The sequence below is a fragment of the Chionomys nivalis genome, chromosome 5 (assembly GCF_950005125.1).
Source record: "Chionomys nivalis chromosome 5, mChiNiv1.1, whole genome shotgun sequence".
NCBI classification, from domain to species: Eukaryota; Metazoa; Chordata; class Mammalia; order Rodentia; family Cricetidae; genus Chionomys; species Chionomys nivalis.
Genome location: NC_080090.1, coordinates 18,669,663 through 18,695,097, shown reverse-complemented (window position 1 = coordinate 18,695,097; position 25,435 = coordinate 18,669,663). Strand labels below are relative to the sequence as shown.

The 25,435-nt window shown below is 42.8% G+C and overlaps 1 protein-coding gene across 3 annotated transcripts in view; it reads right to left on the bottom strand.

The window, feature by feature from the left end:
• The window catches only part of Pld5 (phospholipase D family member 5), a 325,180-nt gene that overhangs the window by 73,767 nt on the left and 225,978 nt on the right, over positions 1 to 25,435 (bottom strand). For all 3 annotated transcript variants that reach the window (XM_057770618.1, XM_057770619.1, XM_057770620.1), the window contains one exon: positions 14,425 to 14,552. In XM_057770618.1, coding sequence (XP_057626601.1) covers positions 14,425 to 14,552 — 128 coding nt within the window. The remainder of the gene's footprint in view (positions 1 to 14,424; positions 14,553 to 25,435) is intronic.

Below are 25,435 nucleotides of genomic sequence, written 5' to 3'. Positions count from 1 at the left end.
AGAGGTGTGTTTCCTAAGCGATGTCAAAGCTGTCACCCCCTCAAAGGCCACATGCCAATGGTTTGTTTCCTAGGATGGCACTACTACATTAGAGTGAGTGAGGTGGGGCCTTTAGGAGGAAGGCCTGCTAGACCTTTGGGAATTTGAGGAACAGATATTGAACTTGTATGACCCCTGAGTCTTTCTTTTCCTGTTGCACGTGGTTGTTTACCACCTTGTCCCCTTGCTCTGGTGCTCTGTGTCACTATAGCACCAATCCATTATGGACTTAAAGCAATACAACTTTGAGTCAAAATAAGCTTGTTCTCAGAGACTGGCAAACTTCTTTTGGTCAAACTTTAAACACATTCCTTTGACCCTCATTTTGGCAAAGTCTTCTTTACCCTGGCCTCAGGCCTGCATAGGCCGTTTTTGCAAAAGTCCTTTAACAATTGTAAAAATGATTCTCCTTACCCATGGAACATGATAAAGTCCACCTACACCCTTGTCTAAATCCTTGACCTGGCCTTAAGAAGAATTCTGTTAGGCCAGTTTAGTATACCCAGAGCTTCTCTTAGCAACTGCCCATTCACGGATGTGTCTCACCCTGTTTGCAAGGTATACATTCCTAGCCCCACATTCATGTACACAATTGAGCTTGGTGGCGTACTAAGATCCCCTGCCCCATCCGTCGAAAGAATACTGGCAAAAGTCTGCTTTTACTGCCTTTAGAAAAATTCAAAATATAAAATCAACCTTTTCTCTTTATAAATTGATTATGATTTGCATTGGTTATAGTTAACAGAAAGCTGACTATTGTTCGGGGGACATTTGAGGACTCAGGGAGGTTTTGTGAGTAGATGTCTAAAGTGGTTAGAAAAATGTTCAGCTGTTTGAACAGCTTCTTTTAGGGAGATGGAACATCCCCTGGAGAAGGTAAGCCATATTAGAATAGGCTCTTTCCTGAGGATCTCACTTTGCAAATGACACAGAACTGGGGCCACCGCTTCACAGATTAACTGCTTCTGGAATTAGGAGCAAAGGAAGCATCTGCCTCATTGCTTATTCTTTACCCAAAAGCCAAAGCAGTAAGCCCATAGTCTAAGTGCCTCTCACTAGGCTACTGCCACTCATTTTCCATGCTGGAGACCAGTGTGGTTGCCATGGTGTTGTCACTTCTTGGCATCTCATCCTTGGGTTAGCCAGTTAGCATTTGATCGTCAGCACAATATCTGTCACTCTAGGACTGTAACAAAGGCTCATGTTGCTGTCATAGGCTTTTAAAGGGTCAGATACATGAATGTTGAAGGAATTATACAAAATCCACAAATGTAGCTATTGCTATTTGCTGTAATAACATCTTATCTACATTTTACCTTCCATGGAGCTGTCAAGCTGTGGAACTACTTAGAGAAACCTCAGGTATGTAACCATAGCTACCTCCTCTGCATATTCGTGGTGAGCTTGAACCTGAAGGATCCAATGCTACACTTCCCTATGAAAGACTAATATGGTTCCAGTTAGGTATCAACACTCCACTGTATCCCTTACCAGGCTGGGTAGCTCTGGGAATGCCTAGTCTTTTGGGCCAACATCCTCAGTTTCCTGATGAAGCGAGCAGGGGATGCTCACACATGTCATAGTGTGAATTGCTGCTGTTTTCCTGGAGTCTGTGAGAACATGCATCTCCAGACCTTAATCAGAGGCATGGAAGAAGACTTGGGATTGACGCTGAGGGAGATGTTTAAGAGAAATTCAGGAACAAAATGCTCAGGCAGAAGCGAACCCCCTGACAATTTTGTGGGGCAGATGCTTGTCACTGTTGGAGGGTACTGTCTGGAAGAGTTCTGGTATAATTAGGAAGAGAGACAAGTTCCCATGAATGGTTTTCTTTTTCTTAGAAAATGTCACCCAGGTCGTTCTCCGATCTTTTAGTTCTGCCTGTTTTTGTTTCTGTGTTTGAAACAGTGAGCCGTGTCTTTCCTTTAACAATCCCTCTTATTTTTTTTCTAGTGCTGCATGCAAACACCACAAGAATGACAATACTAACTAAAAATAACTTGAAAACAAAATCATCTAAAGGTTGCCATTTCCATCTGTTTGAGAAGAATCCCCGAGACTCTGGCAGACAATTTTACCCTTTGAGAAGGACCTCGGGCCGACTTCCCAGCCTGCTCTGTGTATGTGTGTCTATAGTTCAAGGAGGAGTCTTCCTGAGATAAAACACCTCAGGTGCACTTAGGAAATATACTCAGGTTTACTCTAGAAGGGTGCCACAGGGGTTTGGGAAGCTGAACTACTCCACTGAGAAGACCATGGAATGGCAGGAATTGTCATCATGTTATTCGACCCTTAGTAAAGGAGTTAATTCGAAAAATTGATAACTAAGTATTAGAAAACAAGAGTTAATCAATGCAACCCCAAATATGGTTTGAAACCTAAGGGACTGAGGTAAGAAGACTAAGAGGGAGGGAGATGATGGAAATCTCAAAGGGGGGTGGGGACAGAAATAAAGAAAAGCCAGATAGGCCAAGGCAGAAAGCAACAGGCAGCAGATTGTGAAAATGATTTGACCTATATGGTTATATGTTTAGTCAAAGTGTAACCTAGATAGAAGCAACTTAATAAAGTTCCCTAATCCCTACATTTAGAAAATACTCACTAAAAGGTAAGTAAAACCATTGACTATGTATTAGTAAGAATATTAGGAACATCCTATGCCTTTATTTCTAGATAGTGAAAGCAGGGCAAGGCCTCCCTTGGGGTCTTGCCTTCAATCATTGTCAGCAGTCTACAGGGATCAGCAGTGATGCCCCAAGGCTGAGGCAGATGACCTGAATTCCACTTTGCATTGATGACCTGTAGGCTCAGGTCTAGGTCAGCCTTATGTGGAAGCTACTCAGCTTCCTGTCACTGTGACAAAATTTCCTACATTACTAACTTGGGGGAAGTAAGTGTATTTTTGACTAATGGTTTCAGTGGGTAGTGTGTTGGCCCCACTGCCCCAGGTTCTCCTGTGATGGGCTTCTGATGGTGGGGAGCAGGTGGTGGAGCAAGATGCTTATGGCACCTGGGAAGCAAAGGGGAGTAAGCGGGAGGTGCGGCCCCAAGATTTCCTTCAACTATATGTGCAGTGACCTATTACTGCCTTCCACCAGGCCTGGCTGCCTTTGGGTTCCACCATGTCTTAACAGCTGGCTAGAGACTAAGTCTTTAGCACACAGGCCTTTGGGAACACTTATCAAGGTGAAGAACACTTATTACTTAGAGATTCAGGAGATTCAAAAAGTATTTGATGATACTCTCTTACCAAAAAAATCAAGGCTGTGGGTTTCTTTCTGACAAGTACAATCCTGGATTGACACAACACGTGTATTCACATAAATTCATATGCACAAACACATACATGTAGACATACATTTTGAATATTTATTATGCTGTATGGAATTAATATATTGAATTTAAATTAACTGAAATTTCAAATAGTATAATATAAATACGCTTCCTCTATAAGGGATACATTCAAAATATGTAATGCTTCTAGGGTGGAGGGAGAAGTTGTCAGCTGTTTGTGGACTAGTTTTTAAGCCCCGTCTGCACAGAGCAGAGCACATATGTAGAGGATACTTGGTTATAATCCTCATCTTTCACCTTGTTTGAGACAGGGTCTCTCGCTAGTTATCAAATATGCCAGGCTAGCTAGCTTTCAAAATCAGAAACTTCCCAGAGGCATAGAGAGCTCATTGTTCTGCAGATCAAGCCTTCTAGCTGTTTTGTGAATGTAGAATTTTGTATCAAGAACAAGAATTTTTCCAATTAATATATGAAATCTGGAAAGTAAGAAAAATGGGGCATAAAATTAACCTAAGTGAATCATTGAAAATACAGGTTTTAAAACAGATGCCTTGGCTAAGCCTTCAGAAAAACTCAGTGAAACATTTTTAAAAAACTTTTGATAATAGAAGCAATGTGTGTGTGTGTGTGTGTGTGTGTGTGTTCAACAAACTACATCAGTTAAGAGTGTTATAGTACAATCATCATCCAATCCTCCAAACCTTGATGTGGGCTTTTTAGTGTTATTTTCATGAAGAATATTCTCACCCATTATGAAAGCCATGTCACAAATGTTACCAAATTGATACTGGGTACTAAACTCCATCAAAGGCCTGAGAAGGGAGATAATATTACTTGAATAGGCAGGAAGTGCAATCAAGCAGTTTCCGAACTGTGAAGTAGATGGCAGAGATTGCTGGATGCCTGAGCAATCACCCAAAGTCTCATTTGCCTTCTTGAGGCAACCAACTTTGGCTAAAGCCTAGAAAAACTGACAGACCATTTTCAGAGGCAAGAAACATTTTCAGAACTGTCTAACCCCGTCTGGGAAAGGTTTGGCAGTTTTTTTTTTCTTTTGTGTCTTTCTTGTCCAGTCTGGACATTGTGCACTTGGTCAGTGGTGGAGGCATGAGCAGTTCCTTGCCCAAAGCCAGTTGTGGCAAGAAAAAAACAAACAAACAAACAAAAAAAAACCAAACTCCAAGTGGAACGTCTTTGGTGTTCAACACTCACTCAGGAATAGATTGGTGCTTCCAGGAGCAACCATGTCTCATGTCAACAGAATCCTAAGATTTTTAAATGCCATGTTCTACAGATCTTTGAAGAGGTTGAAGATAACCTATCTATACAGAATACAATCTCTATGCATCTAAAGAACCTAATTAGTCTGACTAAAAGTATAGCAAACATTAATAACTATTGACCTATAATACCTATGTAACTTAATGATTAAGATTTCATATCAGAATATTAAACAGTCTTTAAACAACTGTGTAGGAAAGGCTAGGGAAGTGGTGGTACTCTAAATTCTTACTGACAGGAGTGTGGTAATGATGATGAAGATGATGATGTTAGCTCACATTTATTGAACTCGTAAGTTTGGATGAGGGAGCCAGAGCTACTCTGACTATCCTTAAATCAAAAGCCCAGGCATACTGAACCATTTACTGTCCCTCCAATGAATCCCAGGGATGTGGACATCTGGAGTTCACTACCTACAAGCCTATCCTGCTAATACTGGATAGTTTTTTTGGAAATATGTATGTCACAAGATTCTTGTTTCTACTGATGGAAATCATTTTTTCCCCTGAAATTTCAAATCTTAATTCAGTTTTCTGCTCTAAGCCTTACTGGATGATTAAAGACTATTTATTTTGTTAAGGCATGCATGCATCCAGTAACACGTTTTAACACTCAGTGTGTGCTGCTGGCAAAGGCCGTTAGTTCATTTCCTGACTGCCCTGACTTGAAATAATCACACAGAAACGATATTATTTGCAATACTGTTTGGCCAATAGCTTATGCATATTTCTGGCTAACTCTTATGTTTTAAATTAACCCATTTCTATTAATCTGTATATTGCCATGTGGCTGTGGCTTACCTACAAGGTTCTGGTGTGCTCTGGCAGAGGCGTCTGTCTCCTGCGGCCTGCTACAAAGATTTTTCCATTTTCTCTCTCTCTCTCTCTCTCTCTCTCTATATATATATATATATATATATATATATATATATATATATATACTCTTTCAGCCTGACTTTACTCTGTTAAGTCTTTGGCTGAAAGCAGCTTCTTTATTAACCAATAGCAATAAGACATATTCACAGCATACATCACCTCCCACATCAATGTACCGGGCAGTGAGGAGATGCAGAGGTTTCATGTCATTAATGACATTCAGGGGACGTCTATGGTGGTTCTCAGTATGGGCTCCTACATACCCAGTGACCGAAAAACCAATTTATAGGGAGACAGTGGGTGGGGTGAGCACGTAAGAGGTCACTGTCACCCATCCTCTGATCTTGAATAGATAGCTGGAAAACAGTCAGGCCACATGTAAAGTTGAAACTCTGACCTACAACCGTTAGCAGCCAGTCAGGGCGCTACTGGCTGCCACAGTCCTTGCCAGGAGTCAACACTTTTAGCAATCAGCACCAGTATGTTGAGCCTGAGCAGTGACTTCTCCTTTCCTTTGCTTCTGTATTTGCTTCCAACATAAGAACAACAAAGTGTATATATCACACCCTCGACATCCAGAGCCCACTTGAAACTTTGCTCCATTGCCACCACAGTCCCCCCCCCCCCAACTTCCTGTGAGCACTGGCCTGACTCATGTGAAAACCCAAGTCTACTTTCCCCAAACTCTGGCTTCAGCTCTATTTTCTCTATTTGTTTCACTTTGCTTAATCATCTGGGCATTGCCTTTGATAGTAACTAAAAAAACAAAGCTCTCTGGCAGGACTTTAAAGCCTTCAGTGAATCACAGTGGGTCACGCCCCTATGGTGCCATTGATCCCCATATTATGCTATTAAAAAGGCCATTGTGTTTGTGAGAGAGACCAGTGGCACCATCATTGGTGACATGAAGCAGGCATTAATACCGACATCCCTTGTTGGCCTAGACAACTCTGTTTCCTTGGCATCTGCTCAATGACCACAGTTTATTGACAGTCCTCCTGCTTCAGGTGTGCTGCCAGGAAAAACTCATTCGGTTCCCTAGCAACTTCATAGAGCATTATTGTTAGTTTAGCAGTAGAGATGATAAAACGAAAACTCAAGGAGGTGGCACAACTCGCCCCGGGGCCATAGAGTTACAAGAAAAAGACGTCAGTTTCCATTCTGACATCAACCTCTGCATTTCACTGCAGAACGACAGCTTAGGAAACAACCAACATGAACAGTGAGACTGGTGAGTGGGAAACCTAGCAACAGCCCAGAGCTTGGCTGATGAGAGGCACAAGTCCACAGCCAGAGGGGTTTTGAGTCTGGCTTGAAGGCAAGTCTCTTACCTCAACTCAAGGGAATCATAATGTAGGAGAACCTTTAACCCAGTGGAATGTATCTAGGGGAAAAATGATCAAGGGGCAACAAGATGGCCCTGCAGGTAAAGGTTCTTGCTGCCTCACAGCTTGAGCCTAAGGAACCGAGATCCATCCCAGGAACCCATGAAAGACGGAAGAAGAGAACTGATCACATGAAGTTGACCTCTGACCTAGACAGACAGATGCATGCACACACGTGCGCGCGCGCGCACACACACACCATGGCACACATGATCCATCCCACACAAAATAATAGTGAACAACATAATTTTTAAAAAATGACCAGGACAGACATCTCAAGACAAGTCATATTAGGAGACCTCGGGTGACCTGCTACTTAGAAGAGATGGAGAAAGTGAAGGTGGACACGACACTGAAGACAAGCTCAGAAATAAATTTTACTCAGAAATGATGCTGTGACTGTTCCTTTTGCAAGGAAGGGCAGGAGAAAGGCAAAAATGATCTCTTGTTCCTCTGTGTTACCACAAAAACGTAGGCAGGAGACAATTCAGTGACTTTGTAAGAATGGTTCCCATAGGAGATGAGAAGAAAAGATTTATTTATGGTGCTTTGAATAATATTACCTTCAGAATTGCCACTATAGAAATTGCAGAAAAATTGCATGCCTTTGTTATTGAAAACAGTCTCCTAATACATATATTGTATTAAAAGCAGGGATTTCCACCTCCTCATTCACTTTACAATGTACATGCAAAAAAAAAAAAAAACAAAAAAAAAAAAACAAAAACGGCCTTTCTGAGCTGTACAGGTAAGTTCTAAACCAATAAAGAGGAGTTAATTATTTGCTTTCCTTTGTTAAATGTTTTCTAAGGAGTATTAATTATTCCCTGCTGTATTTGCAGTTGAATTGCCTTTTGCCTTTTCATTTACATTTTGGTCTTGATAACTAGTTCCCCCGAATCGCAGGTGCACTCTTTCCCTAGGAGCTAAAGCACGCCTCCAGAAGCCTGTAAATTTTAAGAAAAACATCAGCTCAGAGCTAGTACCAAATAGGAAAGACAGTGCAGCCTGCACCGTGACTCTTGCCCACTGAAAACTTAATGGGGCTTTAGCACTCTGCCTCTCACCTTCTCTTTGAATGAGTACAAAAAGGGAAGAAAGCAGACTCAAGGGCTGGGAAGATGGATCAGTCAGTGAATTGCTTGCTGTGTAGTCACGAAGGACCCCAGTGCCATCTCTAATCATTCAGAATCCGCTTTATAAAAAGCCAGCCATGGTAGCAGGTGCTTGTAATCCTAGCACAGGGAAGGCAGAGATAGGTGAATTCTCAGGACTAGTCTAACTGGCAAACTCCAGATAAAAGTGGAAGACCTTGTCTCCAGGGGGTGGTTGGTGGTGGTGGATGCCATTCTAACAAACAACACTTGCAGCTGACCTCTGTCCTCTGACACACACATGTATACATGTGTACACACATATATACTACATACTCATACACACTGTGAAATGCACAAAAGAGGAGCTCAGAGACTGGTTAGGTCTTAGTGACTTTTTCATTAATTCCAGGGCACAGGGGCATCTGAAAGCAGTGACGGGACTTGGTGAAGGACTGTGACTGACGTCAATGTCCATCAAATGGTCATTGCTGGAGACAACAGCATCTTTAGGGTCAGTAAGTGTTCCCGCTATAAACAGCCACACCTTTCCATCTCCTTACTGGTTTTCTTTTCCAGCAGTCCACTGGACGTCAGGACTACCCTCTGATGACAGACTGTCTTTGTTGATAGTGTTGTCCTCTCCTAGTGGCCCAGATCCAGGTACTGGGAACCATGCCACCTGCTCACTCTGGCTTGTCCCTCACGGCCCACTAGTCTCGGGGACACCACTCTGCCAGCTCTCTCCCATCAAATCTTTCTTCCAGTTCTTATTCACCATCTCTGTCAGTCAGAATTCTGCGGAGAGGCAGAACTAAGAGGAGAGGTGAGTTCTTGTGAGATACCAGAGTCCACAGATGCTCAGGTACCTCGCATGAAATGCCGCAGTGTTTACACAGTCCACTCCTATTCTGGAGTTTACTAGCAATCCCCAGTGCTCTGAGAATGCTCTGGAAAGGCTGTATAGGTAGCTGGCGCTATGCTGTGCTGTTTATGGAATAATGACGGGGGGGTGGGGGTGGGAATCTCCTTATAACCAATTTAGAAGTGATTTTTAATGACTATTTTTGATTTTTAGTTGCTGGAATTTGGGGCTATGAAACCCCTTCAGTTACAGAGGTCAGCTCTCTGTAGGTCAGAGGTAAATGACCGAGCAGCCTCCAAAGCTGGATCCTGCCTCAGTGTCCCTATGCGTAGGCCCCAAGGACCTATAAAATTAATCATAAAGAGTGTTTCAGAGTCAACCAGGGGTGATGAGTGCTGCGTCCTCCCCACCCTCTCAGATTACATTTGCATATCGCAGGCTCTGTGGAATCCCACAGTGAAGAGACTATTAAAGAAAACCTATACTTTCTCAAGCTTAGGTGTAAGTCCGTTCCCCAACAATGACCAAGGCCACGTCCTTGAAATAACATGCCACAATATACACCTTAAAAAATAAGTCACTCTTAGATTGATTTCCAGCTCTAAGACTAAAAACTTAAAATCCGACCTATCACAGATTCTGGGCTGGCCACGTGGTTCCCTGCCCATGCTGTATAAAGTCTAGTTAGGTCATGTGGTTCCCTGCCCACGCTGCAGAAGGTCTGAGTAAGTTGCGTGGTTCCCTGCCCACACTTCAGAAGGTCTGGATAGGTCAAGTGGTTCTCTGCCCACACAGCAGAAGGTCCGGGTAGGTCACGTGGTTCCCTGCCAATCCTGTAGAAGGTCTGGGCAGGTTGCTTAAGTTTTGGGATCTTCTTTACTGTGGCCCAGCTTTCACTGTTCCCACCTTCTCCTGCCCAAGAACCAACTTATCTACATACATACCTTTTAATTCCTTCCACAAAAAAAGTGGCTAAGATGAAAATGTGTTCACACTCAGGATTTAAATGGGCCTATTCTTGTTTGTTGCAATCGCATTAAAGAACACTATTTTAATCTCTCTCTTCTCCAGACTTGCCAGGTTCTTGATGTCAATGGACCTATTGAAGCCCACCTTTCAACTCCAAGCTAAGAAGGTTGTTCAAAGATTATACATGTAACTTTTTCTAAAAGCCTGATTTTCATATTTCCCTCCCCAGCTTCTCCCTTTTCAGCTTCCCGCCTCCAGAGCATTTGGAGACTGCTGTGAGCTTGCTTTTCAGCCTCCCTCTCTGGCTGGCCTTTTGTTCCCTTTGTTCCTGCTGCAGTTTTCCTTTCCTCCCTGGGGTCTGGAGGTGCTCAGGAAGAGGGAAGAATGGAGGGGTGTTCTCTTTCTTCCCTAAGGACTCCATGTGGGCAGGAACCCTAAGGAGTCCTTGAAGGAACAATAGGAGGTGAGGCATACAGAAGTAAACACACACACAGACACACACACATAGACACAGACACACACACAGACACACACACACACAGACACACACAGCCTCCTGGTCTTTGAAATTCAACCCAGGGATGGAGGGAGACTGTAGAGCTACAGTCACAAATTACAGTTAGATGTCATTCCATGGCCACCACATCACCAAGACCTTGCTATTGGTTGGAAGTGAACAGGACTTTGGAAAGAATTATGTTGTTGATTTTTCTTACTTCAACAAAGTAATGGGAAAATTATTATTTTTTTTGCCAAGTGCAACTTATTTTTAGAAATTAGAAGGTTAGATAAAAGTGAAACGTTTAGTATTAAAGGGTATAGATTTGAATTTCAACTTCACCAGCTCCTAGAAGGTCACATGACCTCAAGCTGACCTATGGCCTCTCTTCCTTTGTAGAATGAGGAGACAGCAGAATTATTTATAAGCTTCCTGTGCTTAGCTAGAAGCCAGGCAGAGGAGGCCCACAACGCATGGAAGCTGCAAGAACAGCTCTTTCATTTCTTTCACTTGGCATAGATTAAAGAAGATCATTATTAGCAATAGCGGATTTCCCTAGACAACTTCACAGAATGCAAGGTTGATGGCGTAAGCTGAACTTGACTCTTGGAAGGTTCATTTTGTTTAAGAGGAACACTCAATGATGGTGATGAAGTATAGAGTAACTATTTGGTTTAGGAAGAGCCCGGAAATGTCGGTCTAGGCTCAATTCAAGCTATAGAAGGATGTCTGGCTGTTAGATAACAGCCATGTTTTTTCGGGAACCTGTGAATCAGGTTCCCCTCTACCAAAAGCTATGTGTCCCTTGCCTATGCTTAAAGGGGACACATGGCTCTTCACTGACATATACCTGTAGCACCTATCAGTATATCAAAGTTCATGCCTGCCTCCAGGCTCTATCTGTTCCTATTCATAGGTACCACCTATACATTCAAAGCTGCCACACCAGCTTCCTGGCCCTTCTAACCTCAGGTCCTGTTTTCCTCATCCGCAAGGTTTTTACCCCACCCCCGTTATTCTCACCATTTCACTTCCTTGCTATCTCCACTAGGCTCTCCCCCCTACTCTCCATTCTCACACAGATAACCCTAGCCATGTCCAGTCCTTTTTTTTTTTTTTTCTCTACTCTGGACTCTTTCAGATGCCTTCAGATACTTTCTCTCTCTGATCCACAGTAAAAAGCTTCTCCAATCATGAACCAGCCATGTTGGTAATTTCTTTATTGGTCCCCTCACATACAGTAACGTGGCACCCAAACTGAAACTGATGTGGGAAAGATGGGCCAGGCAGGAGGCAGTGTTTGTGCTCAGGTGTGGAGAAGAGGAGGAAAGGCTAGATGCAAATGAGAAAGAAGTCCTGACTGAGTGGCAGTTGGTACAGGGAAGCTACAGGGATGGTAAATGGTCATGTGACAGATTCCTAAACCCCTCCTACTTTCCAGATGGTGTCTCCTCTCCATCTCCACCAGAAGACTGCAGCTTGCTCCAGGTGGAAATGGGAAAGATGGCTAAGAGCATAGGAACAAGATTAAGACTTTTGCTTATCAGCCTCAAGACAACAACAACAAAAAACAAGTATGACTTTGGGCTGATTGCCGTGAATGCTCCAAATCACTAAGAACAAAATGCAAGATGTGGATTTGGCTGATGTAACAGCCAATATAAGACTATGAGAGTGACCCTAACCTGGTTGGAATGTATTTTATCATTTTGGATGAGGAAGGGCTGGAATGGTGATGGAGCATGTGTCTCTTGCTTAATATTGTTTATGCTGGTTGTGATTCTAATTTTTATACTTGATACTTGTTCTTATTGTATATAGTTTTATATTGGGTTTGGAACTCTCTTATTTAGACAAAAGGGGGAGGTAATGGGGAACCTCCTTCAGCCAATGGCCAACCTGCTCTCTTTCTAACCCCCCCCCCCACACCTGGATGCTGGATTCCATTCTTGTTCCTTGTTGTAATGTTGGAATCTGTGAGTTCCCCTTTAAATAAAGAAGCCCTTATTATACCTTACTCGGAGCTAATGTGAGATTAATTTATTCATGTTTCCCTTCAGAATGGGATCTTTTTGTTTATTTTTTTCTGGGATTACCATAAAAGGAAGACAGAGAAAATATCTACCATTAGATTGTTATGACAAATGAAGAAGTAATTGCAGAGACTGGAGAGAGAGCTTAGTGGTTAAGACCATACAGTGCTTTTACAGAGGACCCAAGTTTGGTTCCCAGCACCCACATCTGGCAGTTCACATCTGTCTGTAATGTTGGTTCTAAGGGATTCAATGTCTCTGGACTTAGGACACCTACACTCATTTAGATACCTCCACACACTGCCACACACACACACACACTGACTCACATACACAATTAAGAATAAAACTTTTAGATCTTTTAGAATATTCAAAGGCACAGTGTCTGGCATGTAAGTGGTAAACTTTTGGAAAACCTTCTCCTGCCTTGGCCCACATCTCTGATCTACAAGGAGTTTAACTTGCTATTAAATTTACAACCAGCAGAAGGATACATATTTCCATAAGAAAGCCCATATGGGGAACATCATATGGCTTAATCATTCTCATCAACACACCCATCCTCCTCCTCTAACCTTCCCAGAACAATTTTTAGTTGTTTAGACAGCACTTTTTAATTTCCTGAATGGATATAAAATAAGCAACATTTTCTTTGACTCTTGTCTTCTTCTCCAGGAGCTGTGGCATTTTCTCTTAGTGTTCCCATCTATAGCTGGGGTGCGAGATTGTCATATTGGCAACAGTAGTCCAACCAGATTACTGACTGTAGCTGTCTTATAAACCCGAAACTAGAAAGAACACCTTGGTTGTGATGTGGTTGAAGTGTGAAAACACCTCTTGCCTTGGAGGAGAGTGAGCTTTTGTCAGATTTTTAGCCACATTTATAAAATGCCTCGAGATCACTTAAGACTGGCACAAACTATTCTACTGTGTACTTGACTTATTTAAGTTTAACCTGCATTTAAGAAAAAAATGCGAGCAGCCTTATTATGCCTTGAATTTCTCTTGTAATCTGATTTTACAGCCTAAGCTAAATGCTATTAATCTTCATTTGTAGAGTCTTCCTTGCCCTGACCCAGAATAATATATATGTGTATGCATTTGTTGTGGTAATCATTTGCTGAAAGCAGCCAATAGGCTGAAAGCAACCTGAAACAAAACCAGTATCCACCATAAATGTTGGAGGCAGTACATGGCCATGGACTGATAACAGCCATTCTGGGTCAGTAAAGCAATTTCTTTCCCAGTAAAACTCTATTAAAGATTTCTTTGAAGGATCTCTCACTATTTTTCCATATGTTTTCCCATGCTGCTCAGCGAACACAGAGCAAAGCCCTTTGCTAGGGACAGGTAAGACAGATAGATGTGATAGACAGACAACAAACACGCATACAGATACGCAGGACAGACCCAGCACACAAGCACAGCAGACAGGTGAGAGGGACAGGTCAGACACACAACAGACAAACTACAGACAGGCTACTAACCACAGGCTTCAGACAGATGGGCGGCACGGGAAGAGAAGTGGAGAATTCAAGTTTGGGCTTGTTTTTGCTCATTACTATTCCAAGAGAAAGTCTTAGTCCTTAATGTGGCAATAAGAAACCTGGTAAGTTTTCTTTTAGCTATATGCCATCTCTTCAGTGTGGAGGAAAACAGTTGAGTTGTTGACTCGTGTTTTGCACGCTGCTCATTTTGTCTATACCTTAGTGTGCTTGTCTGTTCTGCACCTGAACATGCTTGCCAGTTCTGCAGCCGAGCATGCTTTTCTGTCTCACTATACAGAATGAGAACCAGGTGGAGAGAGTGGACAGGAGAGAGAGTGGCTTAAGAAGACAAAGGAAAGAGTGGCATCCGAGAGGCACACAGCTACACAGGCAGAGCAGACCGTACAAATACGATCTTCCAATATTCCAGTTATCCCACATGATGCCAGCTTTTCCCTTGAGCCACAGAGAATTCCTAGCCCATTGGTGCTGTCCTTGGCATCCCAAATTAAAAAAAAAAAATGCCATAGGTGTCTGAGTGCTCTCCGGAGGCAGAATATTGATGGTCACAGCTGTTGAGTTTAGAGATGATAGGACGATTACCTGTCCAAGGGACCGCCAGTCCAAACCCGCGCTGCCGATGTACACGTGCTGCTTGTCCACAATCCAGAAGGATGATTGCAGCCGGCCTTTGTTGTAGGCGGTCATGTTCATGTACGTCACCTCAGCTCCTAGGAGGGCAAGCAGACACCAGTCAGTCTCCACTCCCAGACCCTGCTCCCACTGGCCATCGGGCATCCTCAAGCATCGGCACCCACAGGCTTACTGACCACAGTGGAGACTTGGAGAAGCCAGGTATTTGCATGAGGCTGGGGTGGTGAAGGCTCTCATGATGCTACTTTGTTTCCCATCCTAAAAGAATAAAAGGATTTGCCCATGTTTATGCAGAGGAGGCTCTGTACATCGTGGCAAGACCACGGCTTCTCGAGTCGCCCAGATCAGCACCAAAACCCCATTCCCTCTGGCTATTGGTGAGGTAGAAATAGTACACACTCTCTTCTCATTATTTTGGAATAATGGTAATAAAATTTTGCAATTTCTAAAAGAATGTCTAATTCACCATTACACCTGTTCTGTATCTTATTTCATTGATCTGCTCTTTCCATTGTCTTCACTTCCCCACCTACCATATTCATCATGGAGTTTAGATTTAGCCTCTTCTTGCCCTTTACTTAATAGTTCTTAATTCCAACCATGATTATCCAGGTCTTAATGGGATGGAACCCAGAGCAGTAAACTGCTACCAACACTGTCATGGAAACCAAAAAAAAAAAAGAAAAAGAAAAGAAAACAAAACAAAACAACAACAACAACAAAAACACCCCCAAGAGCTGAATGTGACCAGTTGTTTTAATCAGAATGTGGTGTATATAATCCACGGTCATGACTTGAAGCATTGCCATCCCAAGTGCATTGACAGAGTTAGTTCATTCTGATTCAAGGCCATTTAAATGTATTAAAGTCAATTCTCTTCAAAGAGCAGACTTCCATGTACGTATTTAGTGAACTAAGCGATTCTGCCCTCAGATTCTCAGTGCAAATGAGGAGGCCATCTCGCGGACACATTTCCTTGTCAGAATCGTGATTACCAGGAACACACCGCATGCATAAGGACGCTGCTGGGATATTCGAAAAGAGGGATGTGATTTACACCATGAATTTGACCTCTCACTAGGGAAAACGCAAACCATGCCTCCTGTCTCTGTGAGACAAGGATGAAGGATCGGTGGGGACAGGAGCACCCTGACAGTTGTCCTCTGAGAGTGGGACAGCTTAGTCTTTCTTCCAATTTTCACTCTGAAAGCAAAGGTGTGTGGTTCTTAGCATTTAGCCATCCTGAAAGAGTCATGGAAGAGTGATAGATCCCAGGGGAGGAGCCACCAGGCACAGCCGAATTTGAATATCAGCACAGGAGATCATCATCTGTTGGGACCATTTGGAGTCCTGGCCTCCAGCTGTTTTTCTCTGCTAGAGATCTTTACTTTCCTTCTGATTTGAGTTACTAAAGGCTGTGTCAAAGTTGTTTACCAGCTCTGCTTCTCGAGCCCGTGTTGCCTTGTCTTGAGGATCAGAGGATAAGGTTTTCACTTGTTGGCCCACCTGACTGTGTTGGGTATATGAGCCTCCGTGGTGCTATTAAATAAAGGGCTTCTTACCAGTGACTAGAAGTCTGTCTCTCTGTCTGTGTGCCTTTGTGTCTTTCAATCTCCAGCCCCTTGCCCGAAGCTCGTGGACTGTATGGTAGCGCATAGAGAACAGACGGGCATGGTTCGCCGCAATCATTCATGACACTCACGTAGAGACCTGAGACCCAAGACTGCGTGGAGGAGACACGGGGCTCAGCTTCCTCTACATATGCAGGTGAATGACAGCGCTTGTCCTTGGTGATGGTCTTGCTCTCCACAGGGCTACCATGCCCGAGTGGCTTAAACCAATAGAAGCTTCCTGTCTCAGTTCTGGGAGTTAGCTGTCCACGATTGGGCTGGGGGTGAGGCAATAGTGGAATGCTTGCTCGGCTTGTATAAGGCCCTGGCTGTTCAGTTCTCAGCATTGCCAAACCAAACCAGACCAGATCCAAATAGACCAGACTAGATAGGACCAGACTAAACCAAACTGAGTCACACTACGAAAGAGAAGTCCAGACTCAGGGGTGTGAGGAGAGCCACGCTTCCTCTGAAACCTGGGAGAATCTTCCCTCTGTCTGGCTTCTAGGGAGCTCTTGGCTTGTGGCTGCAGCCCTTCATTCTGCCTTTCCTGTCGCATGCTATCCTTTTACTGAGATTGTTTTCTGATCAGGACACCAGTCATATGCGATGGACCAGTCCTGCCACAGATACCTCATTTTAACTACTTAGATCTGTAACGACATTATTCTCAACAAAAGTGACATTCTGCAGTACAGGGGTAGTCTTCAGTGTATCTTTTTAGGGGATGTGATTCAACCTTAACTGGTTTGTGTGTGTGTGTGTGTGTGTGTGTGTGTATTTGACAGCAATAAAATGACCAGCACTGAAGAAAGGACATTCTTTTGTAAGAGAATGAAGGTGCCTTTGGGGTCTGGCCCAGATTTTGTCTATAGCACCTGGCTCCTTATCCTGTCTAGAAACGATTGGAACTCTCTGAGATATTGCCTGCCCCTCATACAGTGTTTGAATCTTAGCTGAAGATTAGTTGTCATTGTTAGGCTGCAAACCCCTGGCTCTTTGACTCTCTTTGTCTGCCTCAGACTCTTTGCCTACTGGAGTGAACTGAGCAAAACAACTTGTTTACCTGTGCCTGTAGCTGCTCTGAGCATGAAACCCTGTTGGCAGGGGAGTGGGTTCTGGTGAGGCCTGCAGCTGCAAGATCCCGGGAACTGGGGCATGGCTATCAGTTAAGGATCCCTATATAAGCTTCCCTGGAGCACAATAAACTTGGCATTCTTATATCAAGGATGACCTGTGTCCCCTTCTCCCCCCCCCCTCTCTCTCTCTCTCTCGCTATCTCTATCTCTATCTCTCTGTCTGTGTGTGTGTGTTTAAGTCTCTAGCTTAGTTCCCGGCTTGCCTACCATCCCGTAGTGCAGGCGCTCCAGACATCTTCTGTGTACTGTTTATAAGTTTAAGAGTTTCCCATCTGTTCTTGCTAGGTCCACTCCAGCCCCAGATCACTGAGGCACCTGAATCCACAGGTTCCATGGAGATGTTCCCGTTTGAATTCTATAGTCCACACTGTTTAAACATTTTCACGTTTTGCTACTTGCAGCTACTATACCTTGCGATTTAACCTGAATAATTTGCATTTGGAGCCCATAGGTTGTAGGTGAACCTCTGGCTACCTCCTCTATAGATGCTTACAGATTCCTAAAAGGATTATGTTACATAGAAACATTGACTTTCGTTTGGCAAAAGTTTACTGAACAATGTGTATCAGAATTCTGTTCTCAGTTAAAGTCAAGATAAAAGTTGTAAGTTGACTGACTAAGGTCAGGCTTGTTAAGGTGCTCAGTTAATGCAGGTTGCCCCCACAAAGCACTATAAACTAGACAGTATAAACACCGAGTTTTCTGTTTTACGTTTCACAGACTGAATGGCTCAAGATCTAGTCATCCATGGATTCACCAGTCGAGGGTCTGCTTCCTCTATCATAGATGTCCTTACTTTGTCCTTACATTGTGGGCGGGACAGCGAGCTGCTCTCAGTCTCTGTCTTGTCTGACAAGGTCTCAGTATGTAGCCTATGCTGGCCTCAAACTCACAATCCCCCTGCTTCAGCTTCTCGTGTGTGGTGACTACAAGCATGTCATCCTATCTGGGTGTCACTAATCTTATTCAGGATGGCTTCATATTCATGATCTAAGAACTTCCTAAAGGTGCTGTATACTAAGATCATCAACTTCACTGTTGGAATTTCAACACACAAATTTTTCACAAAGCAGGGCAGTGTATATTTGACAATGACCAGGATGTGGTCCATCCTGAGAGAGAATAGAAAGGAGGAGTCCTCATCACTATGTTAGGGAAATACATGACAAATTAAGATCATGAATCACAGGGTTCTGTCCAGCACCAGAGGTACTCATACAACAGCCAACAAAACTAGGTGTGGGGCTCAAGTAATACATAATATCATTTCTCTTTTATTAAACATCTCTGGCAGACACGTTGCAGTGCCTGGGGACATTTCCTGGTATAATAAGAATAATGGGAATACCATTAGCATCTTGTAGGGAGATGGTATGGCTGTTGCTAATTATTCCACAAAGCATAGACTAACCCCAGAACAAGAGTCACCTGCCCTCAGTGTCAGTCCCAAGGGTAAGAAATCCTGTATGACCACTGTGTGTGTGTGTGTGTGTGTGCCTGACCCTGTACCCCTGCTATTCCTACAGTCATATTTAAAATTCTCTGTCCTTCATTCCCCTGTTTCTAACGTGTGTTTTCTCACATATATTTGGGTCCCAAATAGCATTACAAAAACACATTTGTCTCTGGCTTTTGAACCAACATGTATCCACGTGTGGTTCATCAGTCATTATAGTTTTCTAGAAAGTCTTTCATATGTTCTCCTAGAGTTGGGTCAGTGGCAGACTCTATCTTATTAACCCATCCTCTCTTCGGAAAAGGGCCACAGTTGGTCCGTTCCTATAAGCTTCATTTTTGTTATCCAGTATAGCTTAATCAGTTTACTTCACACATATGGAATTCATTGGCTTGAAGGCTAATGGGGAACACTGAAGAGTAAGTGTCCCCATGATTACACATCTCTGCTTTCAATACATTCAGTAAGGGAGAGGAGGAAATGTAGAAAGTATCAGTTAACACCCCAGTTGTGGAAAGAGTGGATCCTGCTCAACGGAGATGGCTCAGTGGACAAAGTATTCATCACACAAGACTAACAGCCTTGTAGTAGGAGCTGCGGGCTGCATTCCTGCTGCCTGGCTCCTGGCCACCTGGCTAGCTTCTGCCCCAAAATAACAACACGGAAACTATATTCTTTTAAACACTGCCTGGCCCATTGTATCTAGCCTCTTCTTGGCTAACTCTCATATCTTGGTTAACCCATATTTAGTAATCTGTGTAGCACCAGTCTTACCGGGAAAGATTCAGCATGTTTGACCTGGCGGCTTGCTCCATTGCATCTGCCCCGGAGAGGAGAGGCATGTGTACATGTGTGTATGTGACATTTGTGCCATGGTGTAAGTGTACACAAACACACACATACATATATATGTACATACATGAGCATTCACACATATTCATACACAAGTATGCACACACATTCACATATGTATGGACACATCCACACACATACTTACCACACATATGTATACACATTTATACACAAATATGCACACACATATTCACATACCTATGTACCACTCATATGTACACATATTCATATACACATATACACACATGTATGTACACAATACATGTATGCACATCTACAGTGAAACTGAAGAGCTCACTGTAGTTCCAACATCTCTTCAAATATCCTGAAATCACAATGAGCAATTTTTAGGTGACTCATGAAAGTGTCTTTTGTTTTATGATTTGGACTTACAAGGGCAATTTTTAGGAGCTGTCTCTTCCTTCCTACATGTTTTTCTGACCACTAGGATATTCTTCCTCCTGCATAAAGCCATGCTCTAATTATTATTTCATACTTCAACAGTTTAGATCCTCCCCAAGTAGCAAAGTCACACAGCTTACCTTGGTCAGATTAATGGAAGAGGCAAGCATTCACTGGGACATTAATCACAGCAATTTTAAAACAATAAAAACTAATCTAAAAATAAGACACTTAGAACTCCCAGGCTCCCATGGTAAAAATTGTCCACTGCCCTGTGTAGCTACTAGGTGCTGATCTCTGAGAAGTGAGGCTGATGGAAGGAAATTTGGCCACTGTGGTGTGCACTTGAAGGGACTGTGGGAGCCCTTCCTTGCCTCCTGGACACCCTGAGATAAGAAGCTTAGCTCTAGCCTTCACTCTTCGTTTTAGAGCAGGAGACTTAGACTCTGGATTTAAACCACCAAACTGAAGGCCAAAACTAACCTTTCTTCTCAGGAATCCCGGGGGTTCTTTCACAGCAGACAAAAGCCATGTGATTAGAATGTTTTTGCTTTTTTTTTTTTTTTTGACAGGGTTTCACTACGCAGCTCTTGACTGGCCTTGAAGCCACACCTGCATTGGCCTCCCGAGTGGTGGGATTAAAGGTGTACTCATGATTTGAAATCTTTAAATTCAGTAGAAGCAATCAACTGTTTGACAGCACTGGAAAGAAGCACGGATCCAAATGTTCTGATTATGTGAAAATTGACAACCCAGGACACTGAGAGACTAAAACTATGATTGAAAAGTCAGTGCTTGACAGAACTATTTTGGGTCAACTAACATCTCAATGAAAATCTCAGGGAAGAAAAAGAAACTCCCTCCAAAGCAGGAAATTTATGAAGGGAAAAAGATGGTGACTAAAGCACCAAGTAAGAAATGGCAGAGTTTGACAGAGATGTTTGATGTGATTTGAATGTGAAGTGTCTCCGGTTAGGACAATGTGTATGAACACTTGGTCCCCAGTTGGTGACCCTGTGTGGGAAGTTGGTAGAACCTTTAAGAGGAGGAGCCTTGTTGGAGGAAGTGGATCACTGAGGATGGGCATTAAAATTTTATAATCTGCTTCACTTCCTGTTACCTTGCTGCTTCCTGACTGCTGACATAATGTGACAAGAAGACCACCTGTTCTCGTGGCTGTGCCGCCCCGCCTTGATAGACTATGTCCCCCAAAACTATCAGCCCAAATAAATCTCTACTTCTTTAAATTGTTTTTGACAGGTTTTTAGCCAAAGTAACCAGAGAAGCCACTATTGCTGTGTCCATCATCCAATCATGGTAGTTCTAAAGAGAACCAAAGTCAGACCGAGAGAAACTATAAAAAAGCAAAATTTCTAAAAATTGAAAAATAAAATATTTTAAGTTGAAAAGCCCACCAACAGCTGATAAACAAAAGAAAACAGACTCCACACATCATAACCTGCCAATGGAGATCGCAGAAGCTGGTGGGGTGAATTGGACAAATCAAAATGCTAACGTGCAGGGATTATGTCATGTGATTTTTAATGGTAACAACAAAGACCAGGAAACTGAGGGCAAATGAATCTGTGCTTGTAAAAAGGATTGAAAGTAAACGAAAAACATTTTGTTCTTCTAACCAGGACACAAATTCTTCCAGGAACTAATAAAATTTTAGGTACTATTTACAAATGTAAAGATTTTATATCTGTGCAATTTGGGGTAGATGAATTTAATTTTATTGGGGAAAACTGTGGTTGGAACTGTAATACGTGCATTGCCATTATACTCCCCTATTAGAAGGGAGACTCATGAGATTTTAATCTTTAAATGTGTGTTCAATGCCATTCAAGCTTGATTACTACAGGCTAACAGTCACGACTGTCTTACTAAAACCACTATGCTCCACAAGGTGCTTTAAATGAAAAAGACGTCAAAGAATTATGGAGAATTAGCTCGTTTTGTATGGCTATGCTGCCCTGAGCATGCCTGGTTTGATTTTAGGAACTAAACAGGGTCAGGTCTGGTTAGAATTTGGATGAAAGAATTAGCTCATTTCCCAGCTTTATATCTAAGACAAGTGCAAGAGAATGATTCTCAGGGGAAGGATATGACTTGCCTGATGTGACAGTGACAAATACCTCCAACCCCTACTCTCCTCTTCTCTTTTTTGCAGTGCTTGGGGTCCAATCCACTGCCTTGCATGTGGTAAGCAAACACTGGGCACTGAGCTACATCTGCAGCCCAGACCCCAGGTCTTGACTGCCATGTTGGGACTCTGCTTGCATCATGACCAGAATCATATGACAATCTTTCTAATAATTATAGAGACTTTACTCTTATAAGTGGTGATGCATGAAAATTATTATAAGAGATTCAGTATCTTTAACTAAAGGTCACAAGAAAATAAGAAAGAATAAGGGTGAGTGATGAGGAGCAGAGGGATGGGAGGAAGGAAGGAGAACACGATATACCTTTAAAGTCTGGGTTTTGCTCATTAACTCAAGGAGGCAGCACAATGATGGCTATGCTTTAAGAGTCCAATAGACAGGAAAAGAAACATCAGACAAATTGAACGACTGAATGAATGTGAGCATCTCTTCTCTGTCTATGGCTGTAGGCAATCGCTTGTGACCTTCATTAAGATCAGAGTAGACCTAACAAGCAGCAAAGGCCCCAGTACTGTGAAGGAAATGAGATAAGAGAACAAGCCTTTGTATGTGGGAAGCATGGTTAACTTCAACGCTGGTTCCATTCCAAGCCAAAATTCATAACAAAAGGAGACATCAGACAGTTAGACAGTACTTACTAACATGACTTAAATAAAACTCCCAAATGTTGACATTTCGATTGTTCCTTCCTTTGAAAACCAATAGTTTCAACATTATTCTTCTTTCAAGAATGCTGTGTTCCACTGCAAATGAGATAGGAGTTGCTTTCTTTATCAACTTCTCACAGGATTTGTGGAAAGGGAAGTAAAAAGGTTTTCTTCCCAGTTGTTCCTTTCAGCCAACCTTGTATCCAGTGAATGGGGCTTTCTCCTGACAGCTGTGGACAGCTCCAAGGGCCCTAAATTCTTGGTGGCTTGGCGCCCAGGTTTCTTACAAATGCACCCAGTGCCCATTAGCTCAGAGTTCCTATTAATCTTACACACACACACACACACACACACAACGACGGGGCAAGGACAGGGATATTGAAACACTCTGTGAAGCAGCCATGGGTAAAAATGAAAAAATGAAATCTCATGTGAGATAAGGACAATGTGAAGAACCAGTCCCAGATGTCAGTGAGAACCAAGTCACTGTGGAGATGGGGGAGCTAAAGCCAGCCACTGGGGAGACGGATAGCAGGGCAGGAAACAAGGGCTTAAGGAAAGGGGTCAGGCATCTAACTACCACCTCAAGATGTGTGTCCTGGGAATTTACTGGCTTGTTGAGGTCTCCTTGAAACTTGATGGCACAGCAAGACATAGGCACCTCTCTAGATGTGCTAGCGCTAGACATACCTAAACTCATCCACTGTTTATAGTCTTCTACCAATAAACCTAATGAAAGGATTTGATGGGAAGGGATTGGTACAAGATGGGAGAGGGAGGTGAGAAGGTAGGTTTGGAAGAAAATAATAAATATGGAAGACATCTCTAGCTAGTTTTAGACTCAAGAAAGAACCCGCACGTCAGACTTCTTCATTTGAGCCTCTCCCACTGAGTAGCTAAGTTTCTGAGCAGTTCATTTAACTTCCTGTGTCTTGGTTTTCTTTCCAAAAAGGGGGGCTCATTGAGAAAAGACTTCTTAGGAAACCATCATGGGGTCTCTGTGTTAAGAGACCGAGGCAGGTGCATGCAGGAAGGGCTCTGAGTTGCGAATCCATATGCAATTGTTTTCCGTAACCATCCTCAAAAGCAACTTCATCCCTTGTTGAGCACTGTCTTCCTAATCAGAGTGTCAGTCTCCCTAGGGAAATGGGAGCTCTGACTTAGCCACATTTGGAGGCATACAGTCAGTTTCTGTTGAAGAACCACGTGTGGATACACTTCTGTCAAATGCTACTGAGATATCAAAGCACACACTTTACTGTCACTCGGCAAATTAATCATACTCAGCTAAAAGAGATACTAAAGTTCTAAAATCAAATCCTTTATGATGAATGTCGATTCACCACACCCTGAAGAAAACTGAGTGCACAATCAGGAAGCTCCCAGCTCTTCATTCAGCCTGACCAACTCAGAACTTTGAAGTTGGAAACATTCCTAGGACTGGAAAGGAAATGAGGGAACATTCCTAGGACTGGAAAGGAAATGAGAACGAAGGATATGGGCTCTGGGAATGGAGAAGGAGAGGGGAGGGGAGGAGAAGAGAGGAGAGAAGAAGAGAGGAGAAGAGAGGGCAAATATCAGATTAAACTAACTTAGCCATAGGTTCTGGTGGCCATTTTTTCCAACTTTAAATTCCTCTTTCTTCAATTCCCCATTTTGAAGAATGTGATCCTAGTTGCAAAGCATCCTTTAGGTGGAAAAGGATTAAGAAAGAATTTATCTTACAGTCTACTGAAAGTTGACAGCTGTGATACCCCAGATAAAAATAAGAGGAACCTGAACACTGCAAAGCTCTTGTTACTGATAAAGTGATGAACAGAGCATGTGTGAGGTGGCCTGGTATGGCTCAGGAGAGTCCCCTAAATTTATTACTTGCAAATTTCCTTCCAAATGTTTGAAGAATAAAAATAGTGAGGGGATTAGGTAAAGAAATGACCAGACTCCACAATTCTGTACAAATAGCAGAGGTAGCTGTTATTTTCACCTGCAGAAAATATGCATGAGTAATGCATTGTATCCATCATATTTCATGTCACAGGACAGGTAAATAAAAATATTTCTGTGGGTGGTAGGGAAAGAAAAAAAAGCTTCATTTGGTGGTTATTAATGTATAACTTCTAATTCTAATCTGCCCTTCCAGACATGCTCCGCAGTAATGGAAGTCATTCTGCTAAGTGTCCCGAGAAGACAGTGAGCACGGGTTTGGAGTCTCTTTCTGTGACTAGACCTTCTATTTTCTTGGCTACTTAACTTGCTGGGTACCTGTCATGGCTCACCTGTGCTCTGCTTGCACCCAGACCAATACTGCCAGATGGAGGAGAATAAAATGAAGCTCCCGGTTGAATTAGAATTTCAAATAAACAATAGTATTGATGTAAGTAGTTATATAAGTGCAGCCAATATACAGCATTTGAGTCAATATTTACATTGTATTTCCTAAATTATTTTCCTAGCAACAGTACTCAGAGGAATGCCACTCTTAGACTCTACACACTTGTACATGCAACACAGCCTATGCGTCCATCATTAGTGTCACCGTTTGAGCATGTTCCCATGTTTTGGTTGCTGCTTTTCTGTTGCTCACTCACCACAGAAAAACCAGGGAAACCAGCGACTTCTCTGCAACCTGCTGGAGCACAAACATCCCTTTCCAAACGCAGCTGAACGCTAGCCTGTTTCCCCCATC